Genomic DNA, 17,302 nt, shown 5'->3' with positions numbered 1-17,302 from the left:
TGCACTTCTGATTGTGAGGAGTGACTGATTATCTATATTTCATTACTTTGGTTAAGGATAAGTAACTCTAGAGAATTTGTGTGTTGAAAATGAAGTTTAAAAAACTTTGTAGGTCTGGCTATTGTCAACATAAGATTACCTTTTATTATCTACTAACACATCAGTCATGAGACCCTTTAGAAATGTCATCTTCTGTATGTTTCAGACGTGCATCTGCAGGACCCATTTTTTTAAGGTAATTCCTTTTGGTTCCATTCTTTCTGCCTTTGTTTTCCTCATCATAAAAGTTTCAGGACTTGAATTTCTACAAATGGTAGAGAAGCTGCTGAAACTGTCTCTGGGATGGAGAGGTTTGTGAGAACCAAGGTTTACATTCTCCTTCCAACTTAACAGCATGGACAGTAGTGCGGTTACCATTTCCTACCCTGTCTGGCAATTAAGTGACTCATGGCTATTATCAAAACGACAAAAGATAATAAGTATTGTTCAGAATGTAGACAAAAGTGGATATCTGTGCATTGCTGGTGGAAATGTAAACTGGTACAGCCACTATATACAAGAGTATGGGAGTTTCTAAAAAAATAAAAAGAATAGAAATAATACATGATTTTACAATCCCAATTCAAGTTTATATCCAAAGGTAGTGAAATCCATATCTTGAAGAATTATATGCACTCTTATGATTATTGCAGCATTACCTGCAATAGGTAAGATATGGAAAGAACCATAATGCTAATCAACAAATGGATGGATGAGAAAATATTGAAAAAGAAAATACTTCCATTTGTAACAGTATGTGGGGAGATTTGGGTCAAAGGCTATAAAATTTCCATTATGCAAGATGAATAAAAGCTGGAGATTTCTTCTACAATGTGAATATTGTTAATGGTACTTTATTGTATGCTGGACATTTTCTACAAGGGTTAATCTTAAGTGATCTCACTAGGAAACCAAGAAGAAGGAAGAGGAGGAAGAGGACGGGGAGGAGGAGGGGGAGGAGGGGTAGAATAAGGAGAAGAAGGAGAAGAAAGGATAAAAAACAAAGAAGGGAAGAAAGAAGGAAGGAAAGAAAGAAAGAAAGAAAGAAAGAAAGAAAGAAAGAAAGAGAAAGAAAGAAAAGAAGACAACTGTGTAAGTTGACGGATATATTAATTAGCTGGTTTGTTGTGATTATTTAACAGTGTATACATATATGAGAACATTAAGTCAAAATTTTATTTATTTTTTACATTAATTTTGGTGAGGTAGATTTTTATTATATATATATATGTATATATATATATATATATATATATATATATATATATATAATTTTTTAAAAAATACATCCAAATTAGTTAGCATATAGTGCAACAGTGATTTCAGGAGTAGATTCCTTAGTGCCCCTTACCATTTAGTATATCCCCCTTCCCACAACCCCTCCAGTAACCCTCAGTTTGTTCTCCATATTTATGAATCTCTTCTGTTTTGTCCCCCTCCCTGTTTATATTTTATTTTTGTTTCCCTTCCCTTATGTTCATCTGTTTTGTCTCTTAAAGTCCTCATATGAGTGAAGTCATAGGATTTTTGTCTTTCTCTAACTGATTTCACTTAGCATAATACCCTCCAGTTCCATCCATGTAGTTGCAAATGGCAAGATTTTATTCTTTTTGGTTGCCAAATAATACTCCATTGTATATATATACCACATCTTCTTTATCCATTCATCCATCGATGGACATTTGGGCTCTTTCCATACTTAAGCTATTGTTGACCGTGCTTCTATAAACATGGGGGTGCATGTGTCCCTTCGAAACAGCACACCTGTATCCCGTGGATAAATGCCTAGTAGTGCAACTCCTGGGTCATATGGTACTTCTATTTTTAGTCTTTTGAGGAACCTCCAGACTGTTTTCCAGAGTGGCTGCACCAGTTTGCATTGCCACCAACAATGCAAAAGAGATCCTCTTTCTCTGCATCCTCGCCAACATCTGTTGTGGCCTGAGTTGTTAATGTTAGCCATTCTGACAGGTGTCAGGTGGTATCTCATTCTGCTTTTGATTTGTATTTCCCTGATGACGACTGATGTTGAGCATTATTTTCATGTGTCAGTTGGCCATCTGGATGTCTTCTTTGGATAAGTGTCTCTTCATGTCTTTTGCCCATTTCTTCACTGGATTATTTGGTTTTTGGGTGTTGAGTTTGATGAGTTCTTTATAGATTTTGGATGCTAACCCTTTATCTGATATGTCGTTTGCAAAAATCTTCTCCCATTTTGTTGGTTGACTTTTAGTTTTGCTGATTGTTTCCTTTGCTGTGCAGAAGCTTTTTATTTTTGTGAGGTCCTAGTAGTTCATTTTTTCTTTTGTTTCCCTTGCCTCTGGACACATGTTGAGTAAGAAGTTGCTGCGGCCAAGATCAAAGAGGTTTTTGCCTACTTTCTCCTCAAGGATTTGATGGCTTCCTGTCTTACACTGAGGACTTCTATCCATTTTGAGTTTTGAGACTGTTTTTATTCCATTGGATATTCTTTCCTGCTTTGTCAGGAAATGAGTTGGCCATACGTTTGTGGGTACATTTCTGGATTCTCTATTCTGTTCCATTGATCTGAGTCTCTGTCCTTGTGCCAGTATCATACTGTCTTGATGACTACAGCTTTGTAGTACAGTTTGATGTCTGGGATTGTGATGCCTCATGCTTTGGTTTCCTTTTTCAAGATTTCATTGGCTATTCGGGGTCTTTTCTGGTTCCATACAAATTTTAGAATTATTTGTTCTAGCTCTGTGAAGAATGCTGGTGTTACTTTGATAGGGATTGCATTGAATATGTAGATTGCTTTGGGTAGTATCAATAACAATATGTGTTCTTCGTATCCAGGAGCATGGAATCTTTTTTTCCATTTTTTTGTGTCTTCTTCAATTTCTTTCATAAGCTTTCTATAGTTTTCAGTGTATAGATTTTTCACCTCTTTGGTTAGATTTATTCACAGGCATTTTATGGTGTTTGGTGCAACTGTAAATGGGATCAATTCCTTGATTTCTCTCTCTGTTGCTTCATTGTTGGTGTATAGGAATGCAACCAATTTCTGTGCGTTGGTTATATATCCTGTGACTTTGCTGAATTCATGAATCAATTCTAGCAGTTTTTTGGTGGAATCTTTCAGGTGATCCATATAGAGTATCATGTCATCTGTGAAGAGTGAAAATTTGACTTTCTCCTGGCCGATTTGGATGCCTTTCATTTCTTTGTGTTGTCAGATTGCAGAGGTTAAGACTTCCAATACTATGTTGAATAACAGTGGTGAGAGTGGACATCCCTGTCTTGTTCCTGACCTTAGGGGGAAAGCTCTCAGTTTTTCCCCATTGAGGATGATATTAGCATTGGGTCATAAATGGCTTTTATGATCTTGAAGTATGCTCCTTCTATTCTTACTTTCTTGATTGTTTTTATTCAAGAAAGGATGTATTTTGTCAAATGCTTTCTCTGCATCTATTGAGAGAATCATATAGTGCCTGTCCTTTCTTTTATTGATGTGATGAATAACGTTAATTGTTTTGCAGATATTGAACCAGTCCTGCATCCCAGGTATAAATCCCACTTGGTTGTGGTGAATAATTTTTTTAATGTGTTGTTGCATCTGCTTGGCTAATATCTTATTGAGGATTGTTGCATCCATGTTCCTCAGGGAAATTGGTCTATAGTTGTCCTTTTTAGTGTGGTTTCTGTTTGGTTTTGAATTCAAGGTAATGCTGACTTCATTGAAAAAGTTTGGAAGTTTTCCTTCCATTTCTATTTTTTGGAACACCTTCAAGAGAATAGGTGTTAACTTTTCCTTAAATGTTGGGTAGAATTCCCCTGGAAAGCCATCTGGCCCTGGACTCTTATTTTTTTGGCAGATTTTCAATTACTAATTGTAGTTCCTTATTGGTTATGGGTTTGTTCAAATTTTCTATTTCTTCCTGTTTCAGTTTTGGTCATGTATATGTTTCTAGGAATTTGTCCATTTCTTCCAGGTTGCCCATTCTATTGTTTATAATTGCTCATAATATTCTCTTATTGTTTTTATTTCTGCTGTGTTGGGTGTGATCTCTCCTCTTTCATTCCTCATTTTATTTAATTGGGTCCTTTCCTTTTTCTTTTTGATCAAACTGGCTAGTGGCTTATCAATTTTGTTAATTTTTTCAAAGAACCAGCCTCTGGTTTCATTGATCTGTTCTGTTTTATTGGTTTCGATAGTATTAATTTCTGCTCTAATCTTTATTATTTCCTTTCTTCTGCTGTTTTCGGGTTTTACTTGCTGCTCTTTTTTCAGCTCCTTAAGGCTTAAGGTTAGCTTGTGTATCTGAGATCTTTCTTCTTCGTTAAGAAGGCCTAGGTTGCTATATACTTTCCTCTTATGATCACCTTTGCTGCATCCCAGAGGTTTTGTGTTGTGGTGTTATCAATTTCATTGACTTCCATATACTTTTTAATAACCTCTTTAACTGCTTGGTTAGCCCATTCATTCTTTAGTAGGATGTTGTTCAGTCTCCAAGTATTTGTTACCTTTCCAAATTTTTTCTTGTGGTTGATTTCGAGTTTCATAGCATTGTGGTCTGAGTATATGTGCAGTATTATCTCAATTTTTTGTACTTACTTAGGGCTAATTTGTGTCCCAGTATATGGTCTAATCTGGAGAATGTTCCATGTGCACTGGAGAAGAATGTATATTCTGCTGCTTAGGATGAAATATTCTGAATATATCTTTTAAGTCCTTCTGGTCCAGTGTGTCATTCAAAGCCATTGTTTCCTTATTAATTTTTTGATTAGATGATCTGTCCATTGCTGTGAGTGGGGTGTTGAAATCTCCTACTATTATGGTATTACTGTCAATGAGTTTCTTTATGTTTGTGATTAATTCATTTATATATTTGGGTGCTTTCACAATTGGTGCATAAATGTTTGCAATTGTTAGGTCTTCTTGGTGGATAGACCCCTTGATTATGATATAATGCCCTTCTGCATCTCTTGATACAGTCTATTTACTTATTTATTTATTTATGAAATTTTGTTCATTATTTATTTATTTTTGACACAGAGAGAGACAGAGCACGAACAGGGGAAGATCAGAGAGAGAGGGAGACACAGAATCCTAAGCAGGCTCCAGGCTGTCAGCTGTCAGCACAGAGCTGGACTCGGGGCTTGAACTCACAGACCGTGAAATCATGACCTGAGCCAAAGTCCAACGCTTAACCAACTGAGCCACCCAGGCACCCTAGTCTTTATTTTAAAGTGTATATTGTTTAAGTATAGCTACCCGGCATTCTTTTGTTGGCCATTAGCATGATAGATGGTTCTCAATCCCCTTACTTTTAGTCTGAAGGTGACTTTAGGTCTAAAATGGGTCTCTTGTAAATAGAATATAAATGGATGTTGTTTTCTTATCCATTCTGTTACCCTATGTCTTTTAATTGGAGCATTGAGTCCATTGACATTTAAAGTGAGTAGTGAAAGTTATGAATTTATTGCCATTATGATGATGTAGAGTTGGATTTTCTGGTGGTGTTCTCTGGTCCTTTCTAATCTTTGTTGTTTTTGATATATATATATATATATATATATATATATATATACACACACACACACACACATATTCATATTTTCTCCCCTCAGAGAGTCCCCCTTAAAATTACTTGCAGGGCTGGTTTAGTGGTCACAAACTCCTTTAATTTTTGTTTGTCTGGGAAACTTTTTATCTCTCCTTCTGTTTTCAGTGACAGCCTTGCTGGATAAAGAATTCTTGGCTGCATATTCTTCTGATTTAGCACACTGAATATATCCTGCCACTCTTTTATGGTCTGCCAAGTTTCTGTGGATAGGTTGCTGCAAACCTGATCTGTCTTCCCATATGTGTTAGGGACTTATTTTCCCTTGCTACTTTCATGATTCCCTCCTTGCCTGAGTATTTTCTGAATTGGACTATGATATGCCTTGTTAATGGTTGGTTTTTGTTGAATCTAATGGGGGTCACCTGTGCTTCCTGGATTTTGATGTCTGCGTCTTTCCCCAGGTTAGGAACATTTTTCGCTCTGATTTGCTCACATAACCCTTCTACCACTATTTCTCTCTCTTCCTCTTCTAGGACCCCTATGATTCTGATGTTCCTTTTTAATGAGTCACTGATTTCTCTAATTCTTATATCGTTCTCTTTTGCCTAACACCCCCTCTTTTTTTTTTTTTTGCTTCATTATTCTCTATAAGTTTATCTTCTATATTGCTGATTCTCTGTTCTGCCTCATCCATCCTTGCTGCCGCTGTATCCACCCATGGTTACAGCTCAGTTATACAATTTTTTAATTTCATTCTGGCTATTTTTTACTTATTTTATCTCCACAGAAAGGGATTCTAATCTATTTTTTACTTCAACTAGTATTCTTATTATTGTGATTCTAAATTCTGGTTCAGACATTTTGCTTGTATCTGTGTTTGTTAAATCACTGGCTGTCATTTTTTGTGCTCTTCCTTTGGGAGTGAATTCCTTTGTTTTGTCATTTTGAAGGGAGAAAGGATTTAATGAGGTAGAAAAACTGAAATTAAAAAAAATATAAAGGTAAAAAAAGTTAAAATTAATAATTAAACACACACACACTCAAAAATTGAATAGATGATACTGGATCTTAGGTGTGTTTTGGTCTGGGTGTTGAAAGTGGTTTGACAGATGAGAGAAAAAAAAGGGGAGGAAGGGAAAGAAAAAGGAAATCGTTTGAGAATTTGAAAAAATAAATACACTGAAGTAGACTAAACTGAGATGATGGGGGTAAAATAGAATTTGAAAAAAATATACACAAAAGTAAAGAATATAGTAGAAAAAAATTAAAGAAAAATATTTTAATAAAATTAAAATAAATGCGATTTTTTTCTTTTTCTGTGTTCACGAAAAAAGACAAAAACAAAAAAGAGAAAAAATGAGAAAAAAAATAAGAAAAATTCTGAGGATAGTCAGAAGATAGCCACGTAGGAGGACACTGGGCTCACCACGTGTCCTGCTGATCACTTAGATTCCACCTACGCCTGCCTAAATAACCCAGAAAACCACCAGAAGACTAGCAGAATGGAGTCTCCAGAGCCAAGAGCAGACGAGAGGCCCACAGAAGAGGGTAGGAAGGGCGGAGAGGCGGTGCTCACTGCACGGATTGGCAGGAGGGAGCCGGGGCGGAGGGGCAGCTCCCTGGCCAAGCAGAGACCCCAAGTCTGGCTTGCAAAAGTGGAGGGGCCAGATGGAGTGTGTTCCGAAGCAAGTGGGACTTAGCATCTGGGAGGTCATAAGATAACAGCTCTGCTCCGAAAGCGGGAAGGCTGGAGGACAAAGGGAGGGAGAGTTGCTGAGCTGCAGGACTACAGAGCTCAGTCTGGCGGGGAATAAAGGTGCTCGCCACGCCATCTCCCTTGCCCATCCCCCAGCCAAAATCCCAAAGGGAACCAGTTCCTGCCAGGGAACTTGCTCTGTGCAAACACCCAATGCTGTGCTTCTTCAGAGCCACCCCTCTGGCAGCAGGTCTGACTCCCTCACGCTGTCACAAGCCCCTCCTGAAGTGGATAACTGAAGGAGAAGCGAGCTAAGCCTGCCCCTCCTGCCCCCATGCAACTTGCCTCCCCACCACAGCTAATACGCCAGATCCCCAGCACCACAAGCCTGGCAGTGTGCAAGTAGCCCAGATGGGCCACTCCACCCCACAGTGAATCCCGCCCCTAAGAGAAGGGAAGAGAAGGCACACACCAGTCTGACTGTGGCCCCAGCGGTGGGCTGGGGGCAGACATCAGGGCTGACTGCAGCCCCGCCCACCAACTCCAGTTATACACCACAGCACAGGGGAAGTGCCCTGCAGGTCCGCACCACTCCAGGGACTATCCAAAATGACCAAAAGGAAGAATTCCCCTCAAAAGAATCTCCAGGAAATAACAACAGCTAATGAACTGATCAAAAAGGATTTAAATAATATAACAGAAAGTGAATTTAGAATAATAGTCATAAAATTAATCACAGGGCTTGAAAACAGTATAGAGGACAGCAGAGAATCTCTTGCTACAGAGATCAAGGGACTAAGGAACAGTCAGGAGAAGTTGAAAAACGCTTTAAATGAGATGCAAAATAAAATGGAAACCACAACGGCTCGGATTGAAGAGGCAGAGGAGAGAATAGGTGAACTAGAAGATAAAATTATGGAAAAAGAGGAAGCTGAGTAAAAGAGAGATAAAAAAAAATCCAGGAGTATGAGGGGAAAATTAGAGAACTAAGTGATACACTAAAAAGAAATAATATACGCATAATTGGTATCCCAGAGGAGGAAAAGAGAGGGAAAGGTGCTGAAGGGGTACTTGAAGAAATCATAGCTGAAAACTTCCCTGAACTGGGGAAGGAAAAAGGCATTGAAATCCAAGAGGCACAGAGAACTCCCTTCAGACGTAACTTGAATCAATCTTCTGCATGACATATCATAGTGAAACTGGCAAAATACAAGGATAAAGAGAAAATTCTGAAAGCAGCAAAGGATAAACGTGCCCTAACATATAAAGGGAGACCTATAAGACTCTTGACTGATCTCTCTTTTGAAACTTGGCAGGCCAGAAAGGATTGGCACGAGATCTTCAATGTGTTCAACAGAAAAATATGCAGCTGAGAATCCTTTATCCAGCAAGTCTGTCATTTAGAATAGAAGGAGAGATAAAGGTCTTCCCAAACAAACAACAACTGAAGGAATTCGTCACCACTAAACCAGTCCTACAAGAGATCCTAAGGGGGATCCTGTGAGACAAAGTACCAGAGACGTCGCTACAAGCATGAAACCTACAGACATCACAATGACTCTAAACCTGTATCTTTCTATAATAACAATGAATGTAAATGGATTAAATGTGCCAACCAAAAGATATAGGGTATCAGAATGGATAACAAAAACAAGACCCATCTATTTGCTGTGTACAAGAGACTCATTTTAGGCCTGAGGAAACCTTTAGATTTAGAGTGAGGGGATAGAGAACTATTTATCATGCTACTGGAAGCCAAAAGAAAGCTGGAGTAGCCATAATTATATCAGACAAACTAGACTTTAAATTAGAGGCTGTAACAAGAGATGAAGAATGGCATTATATAATAATTACAGGGTCTATCCACCAGGAAGACCTAACAATTATAAATGTCTATGCGCCAAATACCAGAGCCCCCAAATATATAAAACAATTACTCATAAACATAAGCAACCTTATTGATAAGAATGTGGTAATTGCAGGGGACTTTAACACTCCACTCACAGAAATGGATAGATCATCTAGACACACTGTCAATAAAGAAACAAGGGCCCTGAATGAGACATTGGATCAGATGGACTTGACGGATATATTTAGAACTCTGCATCCCAAAGCAACAGAATATACTTTCTTCTCGAGTGCACATGGAACATTCTCCAACATAGATCATATACTGGGTAACAAAACAGCCCTCCATAAGTTTAGAAGAATTGAAATTATACCTTGCATACTTTCAGACCACAATGCTATGAAGCTTGAAATCAACCACAGGAAAAAGTCTGGAAAACCTCCAAAAGCATGGAGGTTAAAGAACACCCTACTAACAAATGAGTGGGCCAACCAGGCAATTAGAGAAGAAATTAAAAAATATATGGAAACAAACGAAAATGAAAATACAACATTCCAAATGCTTTGGGACGCAGCAAAGGCAGTCCTGAGAGGAAACTACATTGCAATCCAGGCCTATCTCAAGAAACAAGAAAAATCCCAAATACAAAATCTAACAGCACACCTAAAGGAACTATAAGCAGAACAGCAAAGGCAGCCTAAACCCAGCAGAAGAAGAGAAATAAGAAAGATCAGAGCAGAAATAAACAATATAGAATCTACAAAAACTGTAAAGCAGATCAACGTAACCAAGAGTTGGTTTTTGAAAAAAATAAACAAAATTGACAAACCTCTAGCCAGGCTTCTCAAAAAGAAAAGGGAGATGACCCAAATAGATAAAATCACGAATGAAAATGGAATTATTACAACCAATCCCTCAGAGATACAAGCAATTATCAGAGAAAACTATGAAAAATTATATGCCAACAAATTGGACAACCTGGAAGAAATGGACAAATTCCTAAACACCCACACTCTTCCAAAACTCAATCAGGAGGAAATAGAAAGCTTGAACAGACCCATAACCAGCGAAGAAATTGAATTGGTTATCAAAAATCTCCCAACAAATAAGAGTCCAGGACCAGATGGCTTCCCAGGGGAGTTCTACCAGACATTTAAAGCAGAGATAATACCTATCCTTCTCAAGCTAGTCCAAGAAATAGAAAGGGAAGGAAAACTTCCAGACTCATTCTATGAAGCCAGTATTACTTTGATTCCTAAACCAGACAGAGACCCAGTAAAAAAAGAGAACTACAGGCCAATATCCCTGATGAATATGGATGCAAAAATTCTCAATAAGATACTGGCAAATCGAATTCAACGGCATATAAAAAGAATTATTCACCATGATCAAGTGGGATTCATTCCTGGGATACAGGGCTGGTTCAACATTTGCAAATCAATCAACGTGATACATCACATTAATAAAGAAAAGATAAGAACCATATGATCCTGTCAATCGATGCAGAAAAGGCCTTTGACAAAATCCAGCACCCTTTCTTAATAAAAATCCTTGAGAAAGTTGGGATAGAAGGAACATACTTAAACATCATAAAAGTCATTTATGAAAAGCCCACAGCTAACATCATCCTCCATGGGGAAAAACTGAGAGCTTTTTCCCTGAGATCAGGAACACGACAGGGATGCCCACTCTCACCGCTGTTGTTTAACATAGTGCTGGAAGTTCTAGCATCAGCCATCAGACAACAAAAGGAAATCAAAGGCATCAAAATTGGCAAAAAGAAGTCAAGCTTTCACTTTTTGCAGATGACATGATACTATACATGGAAAATCCGATAGACTCCACCAAAAGTCTGCTAGAACTGATACATGAATTCAGCAAAGTTGCAGGATACAAAATCAATGTACAGAAATCAGTTGCATTCTTATACACTGACAATGAAGCAACAGAAAGTCAAATAAACTGATCCCATTCACAATTGCACCAAGAAGCATAAAATACCTAGGAATAAATCTAACCAAAGATGTAAAGGATCTGTATGCTGAAGACTATAGAAAGCTTATGAAGGAAATTGAAGAAGATTTAAAGAAATGGAAAGACATTCCCTGCTCATGGATTGGAAAAATAAATATTGTCAAAATGTCAATACTACCCAAAGCTATCTACACATTCAATGCAATCCCAATCAAAATTGCACCAGCATTCTTCTCGAAACTAGAACAAGCAATCCTAAAATTCATATGGAACCACAAAAGGCCCCGAATAGCCAAAGGAATTTTGAAGAAGAAGACCAAAGCAGGAGGCATCACAATCCCAGACTTTAGCCTCCACTACAAAGCTGCCATCATCAAGACAGCATGGTATTGGCACAAAAACAGACACATAGACCAATGGAATAGAATAGAAACCCCAGAACTAGACCCACAAACGTATGGCCAACTCATCTTTGACAAAGCAGGAAAGAACATCCAATGGAAAAAAAGACAGTCTCTTTAACAAATGGTGCTGGGAGAACTGGACAGCAACATGCAGAAGGTTGAAACTAGACCACTTTCTCACACCATTCACAAAAATAAACTCCAAATGGATAAAGGACCTGAATGTGAGACAGGAAACCATCAAAACCCTAGAGGAGAAAGCAGGAAAAGACCTCTCTGACCTCAGCCGTAGCAATCTCTTACTCGACACATCCCCAAAGGCAAGGGAATTAAAAGCAAAAATTAACTACTGGGATCTTATGAAGATAAAAAGCTTCTGCACAGCAAAGGAAACAACCAACAAAACTAAAAGGCAACCGACGGAATGGGAAAAGATATTTGCAAATGACCGATCAGACAAAGGGCTAGTATCCAAAATCTATAAAGAGCTCACCAAACTCCACACCCGAAAAACAAATAACCCAGTGAAGAAATGGGCAGAAAACATGAATACACACTTCTCTAAAGAAGACATCAGATGCCAACAGGCACATGAAAATATCCTCAACGTTGCTCCTTATCAGGGAAATACAAATCAAAACCACACTCAGGTGTCACCTCACGCCAGTCAGAGTGGCCAAAATGAACAAATCAGGAAACTATAGATGCTGGAGAGGATGTGGAGAAACGGGAACCCTCTTGCACTGTTGGTGGGAATGCAAATTGGTGCAGCCACTCTGGAAAACAGTGTGGAGGTTCCTCAGAAAATTAAAAATAGACCTACCCTATGACCCAGCAATAGCACTACTAGGAATTTACCCAAGGGATACAGGAGTACTGATGCATAGGGGCACTTGTACCCCAATGTTTATAGCAGCACTCTCAACAATAGCCAAATTATGGAAAGAGCCTAAATGTCCATCAACTGATGAATGGATCAAGAAATTGTGGTTTATATACACAATGGAGTACTACATGGCAATGAGAAAGAATGAAATATGGCCCTTTGTAGCAACGTGGATGGAACTGGAGAGTGTGATGCTAAGTGAAATAAGCCATACAGAGAAAGAGATATCATATGTTTTCACTCTTTTGTGGATCCTGAGAAATTTAACAGAAACCTATGGGGGAGGGGAACGAAAAAAAAAAAGAGGTTAGAGTGGGAGAGAGCCAAAGCATAAGAGACTATTAAAAACTGAGAACAAACTGAGGATTGATGGGGGGTGGGAGGGAAGGGAGGGTGGGTGATGGGTATTGAGGAGGGCACCTTTTGGGATGAGCACTGGGTGTGTATGGAAATCAATTTGACAATAAATTTCATATATTGAAAAAAAATTGTTTGAAAATTTGAAAAAAGTGAATACACAGTAGTAGACTAAAATAAAATGATGGAAGTTAAATAGAATTTGAAAAAAAGTACATACAAGCAAAAATATATAGTAAAAAATTTAAATAAAAATATTTTTAATAGAAATTGAAGGTAAAAATGAAGATTTTCTCTTTCTGCTTTCAAGAGAAAGAAAAGAAATGAAAAAGAGAAAAAAAAGAAAAAGAAAAAATAAAAAGGAATTTGTTTGAAAATTTGAAAAGGTGAATACTGTGGGAGGCCAGGCCCCGGTGCCAGGCTGAGACTGGGTTGAGCAACAGCTTCCTGTTGACTCAGTCAACCCGGTGGTTCCCCCTCCCATTCCCCCCACTTTCAAGGGCATACAAAAGCCTTGTCAAGGCTGAGAAAGTTAATTCCTGAAGCCTGTGTTCTGTGGATGTTGGCAGTAATGTTACCTCCCCTTTTTCTACCCCGGGTCAAATAAAAACAAACATGGGAACTGTGTTTTGCTAGCAATCTATCAACAAGGTCTTGCTGTGACCCGTTTAGAAAGTTCACAAGGTACACAGAACTAAATGTTTTGGTTGACAGCGATCACGTGAAACCTGTTTATTCTTAGAATGGCCTGACCCAGGCGTTTGGCGGCGGCCACTGCGCAGATTAGACTTCGCTCGCTCATGCACCTCGCTCCGTTTCCTCTGCAACCATGTCTGACAAACCCAATATGGCTGAGATTGAGAAATTCGATAAGTCGAAATTGAAGAAGACAGAAACGCAAGAGAAAAATCCGCTGCCTTCAAAAGAAACGATTGAGCAGAAGAAGCAAGCAGGCGAATCGTAATGAGGCGTGCGCCGCCAAAATGCACTGTACATTCCACAAGCATTGCCTTCTTATTTTACTTCTTTTAGCTGTTTAACTTTGTAAGATGCAAAGAGGTTGGATCGAGTTTAAATGACTGTGCTGCCCCTTTTCACATCAAAGAATTGAGAACTACTGACTACGAATGCCAAGCCTTTCACCTCTGCCTGTCTGGCTGGCAGCAAAGGAAAAGAACTTGCTTTTGAAAGAAGATGGGTAGAGATGACCATTGCTGGTCCAAGGTGACCTGCAGGCTGTGAAATGTAGTTTAATCACAGTGCCAGTTTTTTCTTCACATGATTTTAATTATTGGAATGTACAATTTTTTAATATGCAAATAAAAAGTTTGAAATGTGAAAAAAAAAAAAAGAATGGCCTAACCCATAAGAGTCTTGATATAAAAGATTGTGTACAGCAACAATAAAGCCATCACTTGGGCCATCAGCTCAGGGGACCCTCCTGTTCCCAAACTGTCTTCTCTTCTCTCTTTTTTTCTTACATTCCCCTACCCTCAGGACCCTGATCTCGGTGTTTGTTGCGCCGGTCGCAACAAATACACTGAAGTAGACTAAAATAAAACGATGGAAGTAAAATATAATATGAAAAAATTTACAAAAGGAAAAAATATAGTAATAAAAATTAAAGAAAATATTTTTAATAAAAATTGAAAATAAAAACATTTTTTTGTTTTTCTGTATTCAAGAAAAAAAATAAGTTTAAAAGAGAAAAAAAAGAATGAAAATTCAATAGATGAACCTGCTAACAGTTTGAAATAGGACTGAAATTAGTTTTCCCCTAGAAGTCAGTCTATGTAGCGCTTAATAGTCCATAAACCAAGCCAGCGGTGAGACTTGTGTTCTTGAAGAGTGAAGTTGGCCCAGTTGGGCAGGGCTCAGTGTAACAACTCCACTCTCCACTAGATGGCACTGCTAGCCTACTGGGGTGTATTGTGGTGCTTGTAGGTGAGTATGCACAAGCCTGGAAGCAGTGAAAATGGCTTCTTCCAGCCACCCAGTTTGTTCTCCCAGATCAGCAATCGTGCACCCGTTGTCTTCAGCTTTCATCCACTGCCTGCTTTTTCATTCTCCGTGACCAGGCCCCAGGCAGTACCTCTCTCCCAAATTTTGTCTCAGATGCAGCTGTTTTCCCTGGCCCTTTATGTCAGAAGGACTGAGGCTTTGACCGGTTCTGCCCGTCTGTGGGAGGGTCTCACCGAGCAATGGCCGAATGAGCAATGGCCGAATGTCAGCTGCACCCAGGAATGCTTGCTGGACCCTGCTGCTGCCGGTGCCCCGAGACTGCAGCCAGGTGCCAGCCCGCCCCAGAAAAAGTTCACGAGATAGTGTAGCAGCAGCGTTTCAGGGATTATGGAAAATCACAACACACATCTGGCACCAGGCTTCACCCTTAAGGACCTTGTTCCAGCACCAGCGAATGTGGCGTTTTCTGTGGTCTGATGGGACCAGGTGGCTTCAACAGTCTCTACCAAATGTTCTACCAGTAGTGGAACCACTTTTCCCTGTGTAGCCCGAGTACCTCCCGGACCCCAGTCTGTTACTGGGGATTTGCTGTTCCCACCAGAGCACGGCCAGGTTTCGAGCTGCGGAGTTGCAGCCTTTGCGCTCCCCTTGTTTACAGTCTTAATGGAATTTAAACCCTCTCCTTTCTCCTTTCTCCCTTTTTAGTTTAGTCCCTGCAGCTGTTTCCAATTTTCCACTTTCTTTCCAGCTGCTTTTCGGGAGGGATTTTTTCCCGAATTCTCCCCCCCTCCCTAGTGTGCTTCCTCTCTCCACCTGCAAAAGCGGATCCTTACCCTCAGGGGCTGGCTGCTCACTCCCCAAATTCACCTCTCTGCACTGCATGCCTGCTGAATTCTGTGGTTCAGGTTGTACAGATTGTTGTGTTAATCCTCCAATCAGTTTTCTATGTGTTTAGGGTGGTTTAGTGTTGTTCTGGCTGTATTTCATGGACACGAGACACACAAAAGACTTCCATGCTGTTCCACCATCTTGGCTCCTCTAAGTGGTACATTTTAAATATATACAACTTTTTTTGTCAAGTATACTTCAATAAAGCTGGAAGAAAAAACAAGGGTTAACATAAGGTTGTACAAGGTAGTGTAAATGGATACTTAAGATGTGCTTTGCATAAGTCATCACTGAGCAATAGGTGTGACATTTATCATCTTTATTATCACCATTCTAGTGACATCAAGAAAGTTGCCATCAAATTATTTTTATCTACACACTTGATATGTCTATATTTATCAGCAGCATTTCCCAAATTATTTCTATGTACCATTTGTTTTTTTTTCACAAAGTATCTTCGATTTTGAATGTAGATATTATTATTGCACTTGAAGCTTAGTTATATACAAATTTAAAAGACAAAATACAAAAGTTAATCACAGAAAGCAGTAAAATTAGGCACAATTCAAATGAAAAGTACTGGATAAGACTTCCAGTATTTCTATGAATATCTAAATTATTTCTAGATGTCCTTTAATGTTAGAAAATATATATCTGTTTAGATATATATTGCATTTATATGTAATTTCTGTGAAACAGATAAGTTCAGTATTGTCTTTCTCATAAGTTCAATTTTATATTTTTGTTAACATTGAGACAAAGAGTAATTTAATTAGAAATAAAAGATTCATATAAATCCATTGTTTTAATTTTTTTTTTACATTTATTATTTTTGAGAGACAGAGAGATGAAGCACAAGTGGGGAGGGTCAGAGAGAGAAGGAGACAGAATCTGAAGCAGGCTCTGAGCCCTCACCACAGAGCCTGACATGGGCCCGAACTCACAAACTGCAAGATCATGACCTGAGCCAAAGTCAGATACCTAACTGACTGAGCCACCCAGGCACCCCTCATATAAATGAATTCTTTTAGGATATATGAGAACTACTAAGTTTGCCCTAGTAATCATGTAACCACTGTGCCCATGAGCAAAAATAACTCACAAAGAAGAAGTGAAATATAGGCTTTCATTTTAGAAATAAATAAATCACAGGAATAAAAACACAGCCTAAGGAATATAGTCAATGATATTGTAATGGCCTTGTATCTGGACAGGTGGTAGCTATACTTATGGCGAACAGAGCATATGTATACACTTTTCAAATTAATATATTATATACCTGAAACTAATGTAATATTGTGTATCAACTATACTAAAATTAAAAAAAAAACTTAAAAATAATATATGTACTCAAGAAAAATTCAAGTGAGGAAATGGAAATTCTACTCTGTACAATTGTTATTTTGGATTTTGACTCTTTTGTGTTAGTTTTTTTTTTTTCTAAAATTTTTTAGTGTATTTATTTATTTTGAGAGACAGAGAGAGCAGGTGGAAGAGGGGCAGAGGAGAGAGAGAATCCGAAGAAGGCTCCACACTGTCAGCCCAGAGCCTGATGAAGGGCTTGAACCCACAAGGTGTGAAATCAGGATGAGACAACATCAAGAGTCAGACGCTTAACTGACTGAGCCATCCAGGTTCCCCATGTGTGAATTTTGTTTCTTACATATAATATGTCCCAAATTTTAAAGATCACCTTACAATTATAATTATTTAATTCAA

The 17,302-nt window shown here is 38.6% G+C and overlaps 1 protein-coding gene across 1 annotated transcript; it reads left to right on the top strand.

Annotated features, from left to right (window-relative positions):
• The first annotated feature begins 13,499 nt into the window (after positions 1 to 13,499).
• LOC101083316 (thymosin beta-4-like) lies at positions 13,500 to 14,084 on the top strand. The gene has a single exon (XM_045053818.1). The coding sequence runs from the start codon at positions 13,563 to 13,565 to the stop codon at positions 13,695 to 13,697; it is 135 nt and encodes a 44-aa protein (XP_044909753.1). The 5' UTR covers positions 13,500 to 13,562; the 3' UTR covers positions 13,698 to 14,084.
• Positions 14,085 to 17,302: the final 3,218 nt, after the last annotated feature.

This window comes from Felis catus, chromosome A1, assembly GCF_018350175.1.
Source record: "Felis catus isolate Fca126 chromosome A1, F.catus_Fca126_mat1.0, whole genome shotgun sequence".
Classification (NCBI taxonomy): domain Eukaryota; kingdom Metazoa; phylum Chordata; class Mammalia; order Carnivora; family Felidae; genus Felis; species Felis catus.
This window is presented reverse-complemented; position numbering and strand designations above follow the sequence as displayed.

What these genes read in the sequence shown, in the direction of transcription:
- LOC101083316 (XM_045053818.1), top strand. Translation starts at nt 13,563, where the DNA reads ATGTCTGACAAACCCAATATGGCTGAGATTGAGAAATTCGATAAGTCG.